At 35.2% G+C, this 13,731-nt stretch overlaps 1 protein-coding gene and 1 pseudogene across 1 annotated transcript in view; one reads left to right on the forward strand and one right to left on the reverse strand.

The window, feature by feature from the left end:
* AGTPBP1 (ATP/GTP binding protein 1) overlaps positions 1-13,731 on the forward strand; it is a 133,237-nt gene that overhangs the window by 14,986 nt on the left and 104,520 nt on the right. Inside the window, exon 2 of the mRNA XM_032477488.1 lies at positions 3,747-3,811. Within this exon, the coding sequence (XP_032333379.1) occupies positions 3,780-3,811 (32 nt within the window). The 5' untranslated portion in view covers positions 3,747-3,779. The remainder of the gene's footprint in view (positions 1-3,746; positions 3,812-13,731) is intronic.
* LOC116663043 lies at positions 1,604-2,653 on the reverse strand (annotated as a pseudogene).

Consider the following 13,731-nt stretch of genomic DNA (forward strand, 5'->3'; position numbering starts at 1 on the left):
GGGATGCTGGTCATTGGGATGTCTGGCAGAACGCTCCAGGCAAAGGGAACAGCTTGGGCAAAGGCAGTAAGGTGAGGGTGCGCCTGGCATGTTGGTGGAAGGCAAGGAGGCCGAGTCAGGGTGTCTAGAGCAGTGAGGGAGAAGAGCTGTGGGTAGGAGAGGAGGTTAGAGAGGGAAGGCCTGGGGTATTCCCTTAGAACCCTTAATGCCTGTTGAAATGGGCAGCATTGCTGGGCTTTGAGCAGAGTGGTGAAAGATTTATCTAAGTTTTTTTTTTTCCTCTTCTTTCCCCAAGGGTTTAAAAGGATCAGTCAGGATATTGTGTTGAGAATAGATTGTAGGGGCCAAAAGTAGAAGGGAGGCTAATTAGGGACAGTGGCCCAACCATGGTAGTCGATGTGAAATGATCAGAGTCTGGATATATTTTGAAAGTAGAATTATCAGGACTTCCTGATGGATTGGATGTCAGGTGTGAAACAGGAGTCAAGAAGGAAGCTAAGGTTTTGGACTGAGTAGTTGCAGGGACAGAATTTTCTCCGACTGCAGTTGGGGAAAGCTTGAGGTTAGAGCACATTGGGAAGGGAAGGGAGAGTCAGAAGATTAGTTTGGGATTTGTTGAGTTTGTGACATTGTTAGAGAGCCAAGTGAAGATGCTGAGTAGTCATGAGACTGAATGAGATCACCAAGGAAGAGACTGGAGTTGAAAAAGGACAAGAAATGAGCCCTGGGGCATTCTAATAAAGGAATCTTAAGAAGGAGTGGCAGTGAAGTAGGCAGAAAACAAAGTATGGCCGTATAAATAAAGTATTTCCAAGAAGAAGGAAAGATCAGCTGTATCAAATGCACTTCTTGGAAATACATTCTTTGGCTATACACAGTTGAAGCTATGTGGCCATTAACGTTTGTTGAATGAATGGCTAAGATTATAGTGATTTTCATCATCTTTTTAAAATTAATTATTCAAGTAATATAAATACATGCTTTCTAGTATTTGTAAAATATAGGAAAACATGGTAGTTACAAAAATTACACATGTAATAAAATGCCATAGGACTAGAGACACATGTATGAATGTCGAATTCCTAGCTTTGATACTATATGAGAGTAGTTAGCATGAAATGTCACATAACCATTGGGAGAAACTGGGAGATGAAACATGAGACCTCTCTGTACTATCTTGGCAACTTCCTATGAATTTACAATAATTTCAAAATAAGATGGTAAAACAATATAGCAAAACATAAGAAATCAAAGACCTTTTTTGTTCTCTATCACCTTGGTTTCCAGTACCCTCTTCCACTCACCCCCATTCCTAGAGGTAAGCACTGTTAAGATTTGTTACATGTCCATTTTCCTAAACCTCCTAAAATACTTTAAAATAAATGTGAGGTCGGCCACATCTCAGAAGTGATCCCGATATTGCCACAGACTGACTGTCACGTCCCTACAAATCCATTTGTTGAAATCCAGTCCCCAGTGTGATAGTGTTTGGAGGGGGGCCTTTGGTAGGTGATTAGGTCCTGAGGGTGGAGCTCTCTTGAAGGAGTTTAGTCCCCTTGTAAAAGAGACCCCAAGAGCACTGCCTTGCCCTGCCCACCTTGCTACAGCACAGCGAGAGCCATGTGGCCAGCTCTCACCAGACACCATAACTGCCAGCACCTTGATCTTGAACTCCCTTGTGTAAGGTCTCAACTTCTTTGCCCCTTTCTTGCTTTGTCACACTTGCTTGGCAAAGCCACAGACTTTGTGCAGTGCAGCACTTCTGCTTGTAGGTTTCTGCTCTTTCTGTCACACCGTACTGTAGTGAACACAAGCTTTCACAGCACAAAGAAGGCTTTTCCTGGACTTTGAAGAACTCTGGCCTCAGGCTTCAATAAGAAAAAGTGATCTTAACGGACATACTGGCTTAGCCCTAGGATAGTGGGGTTGAGAACTGACCTTTTTCCTGGGGATTCATAAGTCCCAGAAAGCAGAAGACTGGGAAGGAGAGCTGCCTTTTGATTTAAGTTGGAAGCAAACTTAGAACATGCAGTTTTTGGCCCTGCAGTCTCTCCTATCATCTGGCATAATGCTAAATGTAGTCTTCAGCTGTATTCCGGTAGTCTCCCTTGTTCCACAAATGATGTTCTGTAGCTTCAATATTCAGTGCATCATCAAAATTCAGAGGATCCACAGAGTTTACTCCCCAAACAACATCCTCCAGTGTCCTCATGGGAGTCCAGCCCATGCCGTCATCTGAATGTTCTCTCAGTAAGCTTGTGATCCTGGTCAAATACTTCATTTTGGGAGGATGGAGGTAGAGTTTGCTGAAAGCACTGAAGCTTGTTTGGATCCGGAAAATGCACTTTACATGTTCAAGGTAAATTCGCTTTGAATTCCGCAGACTCTTTAAGAAGCAGCTTGTCTCTCACAGAAGTGCTCCAATCGGAGTTGGAGGCTGCGGCTGAAGTCTGGGACCCTTTGGGACTGTCACCCCATTTCAGTTTGCTCGCCAGCATCAGTGTTACTGCTACTGTTACCCTGGGCCCCTCACCCCGTGGGAATGCTTGCCGTTAATGTGATTTTAGAGAAAGTCATACCACGCAACAAGTAGAAGTAGTTTAATTTACTTCTGTTCATGGCAGCGACAGCACTTTTGAACAAAACACGTAGGATTTTCCCCTTTTGGATGCATAATGGCTTGTAATTAATTTGGAAATTGGAAAGAGTTACTTTGACTTTGCAGTCATTTCAAGAAAGTCAATTAAAAGAAAAAATAGTTAGCAATTTAAAAATTTCTTAGTAACTTTAAAAACAGCCTATGTAATTTTTGTACATAATCCTAAATACTTTTTTCCTCTTTTATAATTGAGTTAAATCATGTGTATTTTGTTGAAGTAAAAGTTCTTTATTATTGAAGAAAAACATTCAGAATACCTATATCTTATAAACCTATTATGTGAAACAATTTGAAGTCTCTTTTTTTGCATGTTTATTTTTCTTCAAATACAGCATTCCTAAATATTGCAGAAGGATGTGAATAACTTATTGAATTGGCAGTACTTTTTAAACTTCTTGTGATGCCACAAAATCTACTGTAGTAATAAGCATTGGTATGTAAAATTAAAAGATACTGGGTCTTTTTTGGGGGTGGGTGGGTGGGTGAATAGTTGTAAAATAAGTCTGACAAATTATAAAAAATTGTGTAAATGAAGAGTTAAGGTTTTAAAATGTGTAATATGTACTTTCTAAAGATGAAACCTGTATTGACTGAAGAAAAATATACATAAGTAAATGAAATGAAATGATGTTTTGTCTAAACAATCTGTTGTTAATTAAAAAGTGCTTTCCTATAGAAATAATCATACATTATTAGTATTTGACTGCTACGTGAATGGTGGACCATATGCGAATCACAGGATGCTGTGATCAGTTTGAGCATTTTAAAGTGAAGTGTTAGAACAGGAAGGGTAATTTGAACTGTCCCAAAAGAAATCTTGGCGCTATATCGTAAGTTGTGTTATGTCAAGTTTTTGCATTTTTGTAGCACCAGGATTTTTGATGACATTTTACTGGCTGATTGTAGGTAATTTAATAGTCACACATTGCACATTGAAGTGAGCTGCCAGAAGCACATAAAGCTCAAACATTCTCCTTTGGTTTCCGGTCTTACCCTGTGTTGCCCATAATCAAAACTTCCCAGTTGTATAGCTTTTATGACATCTACAGAAATGTGCATCTAATATCATTCACTTTTTTTTTTTTAGATTATCTGCAATGGTGAAATGAAGTAACTCAAGATGAGCAAGTTAAAAGTGATACCAGAGAAAAGGTAGTGTAATTCTAAGTACCAGTTTGTATAAATTACAGAAATAATCCATGAAGTGATTATTTGAAACTTTTTACTTGAAAAAAATAGTTGTTTAAATACAGCATGTTATATTTGTTATTTTATTAATATTTATTAGTGTTTAACTTTTCAGTTTAAGCAATTGTCAGCAAACTGTGACCTACGGGCCAAATCTGGTCCACCTCTTGTTTTTGTATGGCCTGTGAGCTAAGAATGGTTTTTACATTTCTAAATGTTTGGGAAAAAAGATGAAAAGAAGAATATTTTATGATACATGAAGATTATATGAAATTCAAATTTCAGTGTGCATAAAGAAAGCTTTCCTGGGGCACAGCTGTGCTCGTTTATTTGTGTATTGTCTGGCTACTGAGGTTTTTACCCTTACGTCAGACTTGATCAGAGCACATCAATTTCCACAGAAAATTTATTATATACTTTCTGTCTTTAGAGGCCTCTTTAGATACTCTCTTTATTTTTTGCCCCTTTTAGATTTATTTTTCAACTATGAGGGTTTTATGCACCTAGTGCAGCACTGAATCTGTCAGAATTTAAAAGAAACATAAATATAACACTTAATACAGTGCTTTGCAGAAAATGGGTATTGAGTATGTTCTAAAGAAATGAACCCTTTTCTTTCTTTACATGAAGCTTGTAACTTGATGAGAACACCTGAGCAAATGCAGGATGGTGGTTTAACCAGTGTAGAGTGAGGTGTTAAATCATGAGGTCCTTACAGTTAGAAAACGGGATCCTCATAAATAGGTACTTATGTGTGATATGGACATGAAGAGTCTGGGCTGGCCTGAGACTTTCCAGATCCGGAGGGATGGGTGGAATATTGGTACTTCCTGAGTTTGGACAGGGATTGTAACTGGCTGGATTAGATTGGCACATTAAAGGACCATGTGAATACAGATAGCGAGTCACATCAAATAAGCAAGTTTTGTCAGATACAAGAAGCAGAATTTTTCTCTACTCCCCGCTCTCCATCTCATGGTCATGCCCTAAATGTTATCACCAGCAAAACTCTCATTTCAGAGTGCTAATTCAGACTTTCCATTCTCCAACAATAATCTTTTATCTTTCTAGCTCGCTTGCTTAAATGCCTGTACTGCAAGTGTTCTGCCTTACCCAGAGCCCTAATCCATTCATTGACTTTTATTTTCTCTCATTATCTCCTCCTTTTTTACCCAGCGTAGAATCCACTGTGCATCCTTACAGTCTTGCAGATACCTGAAATGTCCTTACCTGACTTTGTGTTTTTTTTTTATCGCATATACCTGACAAAGTCCCTTCCTGGATAGACCTTTACTGAGTGATGGTGGAGGATGAGCTAACTTGGAAAAAAATTGCTAAAAATTCTTGATCATCAACCTGAACTGAGCCCAGCAATATTACTACTATGGTTCTCTATAAAGCTTATTTTCTCAGTTTCTGAAATGACCATTTAACGCTTTTCTTTGTACCTTTCAAACCTTTGAAATCCTTAGATGTATCATATACATGCCCTCAGCAATTGACCTTCTGTCATGGTATCATAGAGACAAGACAGTTTATTGTCCTCAGACTTCTTACACAGAATTTGCACACTCCCCTTTATCTGATCCTGTCCTCTGCTTACCCTGCTATTATTTACTGGAACAGAGGATGTGTCTCTTTTCTTGTCAAAGACTAATGCTGCCACCTGGGTTCTAGATTTCACCTCCCTCCTTCCTCTTCAGGGTCTTAATCATTAGTGTTCTACTGTCTTGAATCTTTAACTTCTCCATTCCTTACCATTTAAACATGATCTGGGCTTTCCAATATTTACACTCTGCTCTTCTGTTACTACTCAATTTACCTGATTTCCTTAAAAGCCAAAACTCTGAAATAGTCTGTAAATGCAATCTCCATCCTCTTTCACACTTCTCAGCCACTCCTGTTTAGTTTCTGCCTTATCCACTTCACCAACAGTGCTTGTTAAGGTCACCTGAAAATTTTGAACCAGGTTTATTGAGATATACTCATTATACAACAAACTGTACACAGGGAGTACAGTTTGGTGAGTCTGGCCTGTGTATAACTGTGAAATCACCCTCTCAGCCAAAGTAATGAACCAATAATGAATTATCATACCCAAATGTCTCCTAGTACCATTTTGTAATCCTTCCCTCATGCCCCATGCCTCATTCCAGGCAACCACTGATCTGCTTTCTGTCCCTACAGATTTGTTTGCTTTTTAGAACTTAATATGAATGGAACCATACAGTATGTCTTTTGGGGGATGGGGTAGAAGGTAAGTGTGTGGGTCTGCCTTCTTTTATTCAGCACAATTATTTTTGAGAATCATCTCTTATAATCATATCTTTTTTTTATTACTAAGTAGTATTTCATTGTATTGCTATACCACAGTTTGTTTATCCATCCAACTTTTGGACACTTGGGTTGTTTCCAGTTTTTGGCTGTTACAAATAAATCTCTTATGAGCATTTGTGTACTAATATTTATATGGATTTATGCTTTCTTGTCTCTTGGCTAAATACCTAGGAATGGAATGACTAAATCATATGGTAGGTCTGTTTTTCTTTTTAGGGAACTGCCAACAATCTGTTTTACAGGGACGTTAATACCATCTTATACTCCCTCCAGCAGTGTATAAAAGTTCTAGTTCTTTTAAATTCTCTCCAACATGTGGTATGGTCATTCTTTTTAAATTCTGAAATTCTTATGATCATTCTTTTAAAATTGGAGCCATTCTAATAGGGGTGTATTGGTATGTCGTGATTTTAATGTGCATTTCCCTAATGGCTGATGGTATTGAGCATCTTTTTATGCACTAATTTGGTGAAGTATCTTTTAGCATATCGTATTTGGTGAAATGTCATTCCAAATCTTCCCATTTTTGAAATTGTAGTGTTTTTAAATTACTGAGTTTTAGAAGTTCTTTTTATATTATGGATACAAATCCTTTATCAGATATTTGAATTGGAAACATTTTCTCCCAGTCTTGTCTTTTCATATTCTGAGCAGTATCTTTTAAGATCAGAAGTGTTTAATTTAGATGATATTCATATTGTTTATTTATTCTTTCATGGATTATGCTTGTAGAGTCTTAGATGAGAAATATTTGCATAGCCCATATTACCATTGTTTTCTCTTAACGTTTCTTAGAGACTTTTTATGGTTTTGGGTTTTACATTTAAGTCTGTGCTCTTTTCTGAGATAATTTATATTATGGTGTGAGATATGGATGAGTTTTTCTTTTTTTTTTTTTTTTTTTTTTTGCGTATGAGTATCTGATTGTTCCAGCATCATTTTTTCAGGAGACTATCCCTTCTCCACTGAGTTTCCTTTGAAGCTTTGTCAAAAATCAGTTGTTTGTGTATTTATAGGTCTATTTTTGTACCATTTTATTCTATTGATCTAGATGTCTGTCTTGGTGCCGATACCTCACTGCCTTGATAATTGTAGCTTTATAATGAGTCTCAAGATCAGGTAGTGTTGGTCTGCCGACTTTCTTCTTTTTTCCAAAGTTTGGCCTATTTTAGGTTCTTTGCATTGCTATGTGAATTTTGCATCAGTCTGACAATTTCTCCAAAATAGCCTGCTGGTATTTTGATTGGGAGTGCCTTGGTTCTGTAGAACAGTTTGGGGAGAATTGATGTCTTAACAATATTGAGTCCTCTTACCCTTGAACATGGTATTTCTCTCTTATTTATGGTCTTCTTTAATTTCTGTCAGTAATATCTTGTAGTTTTCGGTGCACTGGCCTTTCCGGTTGTTTGTCAGATTTATCTCGATTTCCCATACAAATGAAAACTCTTTGCGGGGTACCTAATAGTTTATAAGGGTATAAAGTGAGGCTGAGAAATATGGTTTTAACAGAGTGGCCATAGGGCCGGCTAAAACAATTTTGTTACTGTAAAAATGAGAACAGATATTGGGGGAAAGTTAGATGCTAGCCACATGCAATTTAAATCCTACTAGAACATGAGCAGAGAAGTTATAAAAAATGCATATAAAATAAGTAGCATTTAATTAAACTTTGATGAAAGAATTTAAAGGGTAACTTGATTAATTATTGCTGACACTGGTATAAATTCAGGTAATTTAAAATTTGAACAAACTTTAACTGGTTGTCTTTAACAAATCACTTGGCAGAATTGAACTAAATTTCTTGTTAAAGACTTTATTGCATTTAATTATTATGTAAGAAGTAGTCAGAAAAGTGCTGTTCTTTTCCAGTTAGAATATTGTTTTCCAAACTTACATATTTAACTATTTCTACAAAGGATTGATAGATGATGAAGCTCTAGTTTTTCATTGTCCATTGCTTTACGATGAAGGAAAATAAAGTTTTGTGTTCAGTATATGGAGAGAAACAGTATAAATATAATTAAGGCAAAAGTAATATAAGTAAATAAAAATTTAGAAAGAGTTAAAGAGTTATAAATGATGAGCAAACATTCCTGAAAGATAATGTGCATTTGGGAAATAAAACCATATCATTTGAAATTAAATTTTAATTACTGTGAGTCCTGTTTAAGTCTAAAACTTTAGTATATTTTAATAGATTTTTATATTTTATTTATGAGAACATTTATTACCTGTATTTGATGTATATTTTAAGATGAAAATGTAATGAAATTTATTTATAATATAAAGACAGGTTCTTTAGCCCTTGCGCTTGCCTGGGAAATTATTTGTTGCACGATAATATCTGTATACCATTGAGGCTTTTGTAACATCCAAGAAAATTTATGTTTTCAGGAAAATAGCTCTTAAGACTGAGTGTAAAGTCAAAGAATCAAAAGCGGTAGGAGACCACTACTATGAAACAAATATTTGAGTGATGTCTTTAAAATATACATTGGAAAGTTAATTTGATTTGATGTATTTCACGTTGATCATATTTTCAATTCCATGATTTTCTCACTATAAAATAATTAACATTAACAATTATAAATGGAACCTCCTGAGGTTGGTCTTGGCCTCATTCTGATTTCATCTAAAAATAGGGTAAAGCAGGGAAGATGTATCCTTTTCTGAGTCTCTATTTACAAATTCTCTGCTTCACAGTGTAGCTCAGATTGTTCACTGAATAGCTATATAGTTTTTGTTTTTCTTCTGTCCCCCTTGGATTTTCCGAAGTCTGAGGTCATTCCAAAAGTAGAGCTGCCCTCTGCTGTTCACCTGCATTTTTCCCAACATTAGTGTCAACAGTCTTACATTTTTAGAGCTGAGTTGGAGACGGCTTAGAATATTTTGTTCTGTTTTCAGTCTGGCAATGAGAAAAGTAGAAATAGAGAAGGAAATCGACCTGCTTACATTCTTAATTTCCATTTATTTGCCATCCTTCAAAAAAAATTCATTAATGTATCCATCTATTATTTGTAAGAGCATGACTCTCAGGAATCACTCAGCTGCAAGTTGTTTTATTTTGGTAGTGGTATAATTCAATTTAAAATTCTTAGAGTTACCGATAAAACAAACTCTCAATTTGGAACGGAACAAAACATGTGTTATACTCAGTGTGTTTTATATGTTTGTGAATATTTTGAATAGTAGATGTTTTACTAGCTACTAAAAAACTAACAGATGACCTTTAAGAGAAAAAAAAACTGGAAAAAACAAAAAAAACCCCACTCAAATATTAAATTGCAGAATTCTGGTTTCCATAATGCAAATTTTTCTTAAATCTAGGTTATAGAGTTGTTTTTAAAGGTGTATTTGCTCCCTAGTATGCAGACTGTGGGATCTTAATACCATTTTTTACCAAAAAAGAACCAGGCCTCTTTTGGAGAAAGAGCTGCTTCCAGATCTGAACACAAAATGTGCAAGATAAGCTTAAACAACAGTGCTTAAACTTTTTGGCTCACAGCCCCTTTGTGCTCTTAAATTAATGAAGACTCCAAAAAGATTTTGTTGATGTGGGTTGCTTTATCTTTTGATATTTATCATGCTATAAATTAAAACTGACAAATTAAAAAATGTTTATTTTTTCACTTAAAAATAACAGTAAGAAATCCATTGCATAATAACATTTTATATTAAAATAACTAAATTGTCAAAAATGTTTAATTAGAAGGTGGCATGCTTTATTATATTTTTGCAGGCTTAATGAAAGCTGGATTCTCTCAACCTGCTTCTGAGTTCAATCTGTCATATATGTATACATATTATGTATAATACATGTTATACATACATATATATGTTTTTTGTGTGTATTCTTGTTGTTGAAGGATGTGAAGACAATCTGGACTCACATAGATATGTAATTAGACAAGGGAGGAATACTTGAATAAAAAGGTCTTTCAGAGCATTGTATCTAATTGTCCTTTGATTTATAATGGAAGAAACTATGGTTTGTGTTCAGTATTTGGAGAGAAACAGTAAAAATGTGATTAAAGCAAAAGTAATAATTATAAGTGAGGAATAAACATTTCTGAATTATAATGTACTTTGGAAATAAAGCCATGTTGTTTGAAATTCAAATTGAAATGGATGTTCTTTGATATTACACTAAAACTTGATAAATGGTAGTTCCTTAAAGTTGAGTTGCACTGTGGACTCAGAAACCATATCAGTGCACTTTTTGTTCCTTTTACATTAAAATCCACTGGTCTCTCTTGCACATTGAATTGTTCTTTTACCCATGTCTGAATTTGTAACATCACACGTTAGTATTTTGAACATGTTGATTCAGTGAGTTATGCAGATCGTCTCAATACTGACACACTTTATTACACAGTTTAAAAAAATTACATTCATTAATATCAAACCATCGATTTTACCAGAAAGTTCTTCAAGTAGCGGGAAGCTGTCAAGGTCATGATAGTAGATCTTTGTTTTCCAAAATTCTGGTTTTTGCTCGAAAGTTCAAATCTAACCATTGGCAACAAATCTGACTGTCAGTTGTTTCTTTGAAATGACAGACTCGCTTTGTTTATTTCCAAGAAAATGTATGCCAGAACACCCTAGTCAGAATAACCAGTGTTTGCCAGTTGTCTTTTAAAGTAAAAATGATGTTCTGTGAAAAAAGTAGCTAGTCAGCTTGCAGTTTAAACAGTCACACAAATATTTTCCCTCAACATGACCATCGTATTTCATTGTGCAACTGAAATATTTTATGTGCACACAGAATATTAAAAAAATGTGTACTCATAGGTGAAATTTGCATTTTTGTTTTTAACTGCGAGTGCATGTTGGTGAAGAACACAGGGATACGATTTGGTGTCACTGCCTTGGCTGTGTTGTGGTGCCAGCACTTCACCCACCGTTGCCTTCAGACCAAAGTGCACTAAGTCAGAGGAAAATAGCATCTTAGTATTTTTATGTCTTTACCAGTATTCTTATGAAAATAGTTTTTGATTTGGCAGGTTTTCTGAAAAGGTATCGAGTACTCAGAATTTCGTAGAGCCCATTGCGAACTGCTGGCCAATAACAGTCTTGTCATTGCCAGGAAACCAGGCAAGCTGTCAGACTAGGATCCTATCAAAAGGACTTGGGAGCCCACATGAAGAAGCTCCCTTTGATCAAAGATGGGGCGACTTGAGCATTAATAACTACAGTGGATAAAGTGTATCAGATGCATTTAAATCTATGTGGACATACTCACATGAGTGCATGAAACCAAAATATTTCATTGATTACGAGAGGATTTTTGGACATGAATTCATTCTTATGACAACTGGTAAATGTAGATAAATGAAAAATCTTTGATGAACCGTATACCTGTGGATAATCAAATATGGGATTTTTCTTTCATAGGGTTTTCCTAGTTAACAAACAGACAGAATGGGAACAGTAGAGAATCACTGTTTTTCAACCCTTAATAAAATAATAAATTAGGCAGTGCTAACCAGTGACTGCTTCTGGTACACAAGTGAGATAACCAGAGACTGTTTGCCTCCTTATGCAAGAGGACAGTACCACTTATAAAGAATTCATGTCACCAGATCAGGCCTTAATCAGATTAGGCCTTTAAACTCAACTACCAGTTTAAGCAAAAATAAATTTGACCACCAGTTTACTGAAGATAAAGATAGACAAACATATTAACCATACCATTGTCGGGGAGGGGAAATGTTTGCCCCTCTGCCCTGCTTGAGTTGTTGTGGCTGGACTAATAATAAAATTGACACAAAACAGGTTAACAGGGGAAAAAGAAATTAATTTGCGCACATGGAAGTCTCATAGAAATGGGACCCAAGAAGAGGTCAAAGCAGGCAGCTTTTATACTTTTTAGATGAAGAGGGAATAAATTTGAGAGGAATTGACAGGACAAAGGAACTTGGGTTTGGATGCTTAATTAGTAAGGAATTTAAGCAAAGTTTGGGCCTGGTTAGTAAATTAGTAAAGAAGTAACAAGGTTTGGTTATGTAGGCATCTCAGCTCTGAATTCTCTGTCTCAGAGGATAAGGATGTCTTCCTGTCTCCTGGTACAGTGAGGGCACTTTGACATGGGAGATTATTTCCTGCTCGCAGGGAGACAGGGAGTGTCTCTCTTGCATCAGCTGTTTCTTAAGTAACTTTAATTGAAAATAACCAATATGCCATTAAGGCATATTTTGGGGTGGCCTGCCTTGGACCCCAACATCAGGGATGTGTAGTTGTCGAAAGAGAATGCAGGAAACAAACCAAGTTTCCTCAGCGAATAAATTGGGGGGGGGGGAAGTGTGATGGGAAACAGGTACAATAGGTAGACCTCATTTGGTTTTTGATTTATATAAACTAACTATTAAAGAAAATGAGAGAAAGAAGAGATAGGGAGAGGGTAAGAGAGAATGGATGAATGGATGAATTTGGGAAATTGGAATTCAGAGTAGATTTTGATATTAAAGGATTATTATTATTTTTGGTGTTGTAGTGATATTACAGTTACATATGTATATGTGGTTATATATATGGCATATATATGTACTTGTATATATATATTATATACATGTAGTTATATGTATATATTTAAAGAGTGTTTGTATTTTAGAACATAGATAATGCCAAAGTAGTAACAGACGGAATGATCTCTGAAATTTGCTTTGAAATTAGCCAGTAGGACGTGTGTGCTTGTGTGAGTGATGTGTAGGTGTGTGGGAAACAAGATTGTCGGTGAATTGATTGTTGAAGCTGGGTGAGGGCGCATGTTACACTATTTTTTTTTTCTTCATGTTTGGAATTACCCATAATGTTAATGTTTTTGCTCATTCAGATTTATGATAACAGTTTTAAGGAATCATTCCTTCTTCCTGCAACAATGGAAGAAAACGAAAATATGTAAAAACATGTTAACTTATCTTTGTCTCTACAGAATTTTTAATTAATAATTAATTAATTTTTAATTAATTATTTTAATTATTTTTTAATATTATTTAATTATTTTTAAATAATATTATTTATTAATATTATTTTGAAAACTTAAAAGGGCAGAGAATAATATAATGAACACCTGTGTACCGATCACCCAAGAAATAAAAAATTACAAATACAATGTGAACTAGTACCTAATAACATTTTCCTTTTATCCCCAGAGACAGTTAGTATTCTGAATTTGATGTTCATCATTTCCACGCATGACTTTATATATATGTATGAAATAAATTTTCTTATGTGTTTTTAATGTATCTATATGTACATACACACATTAAAAAAATTTGTTATTTAATTTGTATATTTTAAAACCTCATGTTAATGATATCATACTGTACATATTCTTAAAGTTTCCTGAATTGTTTTTTCACTTGGAGATTTATGCATATTAATAGTTTTATTTCAGTACTATGCTGGCTATTTGTAAACTTGGGAAATATTATATTATTTTATTTTAAATAGTATATTAGTTACATTTTTAAATAGTGTGCTCAGTGTGTTTTTTTCAGCCTCCAGATACCTTTTCAGATGAAGTACCTCCAAATTTAAAGCATTGA

Source organism: Camelus ferus, chromosome 4 (genome assembly GCF_009834535.1).
Source record: "Camelus ferus isolate YT-003-E chromosome 4, BCGSAC_Cfer_1.0, whole genome shotgun sequence".
Lineage (NCBI taxonomy): Eukaryota > Metazoa > Chordata > Mammalia > Artiodactyla > Camelidae > Camelus > Camelus ferus.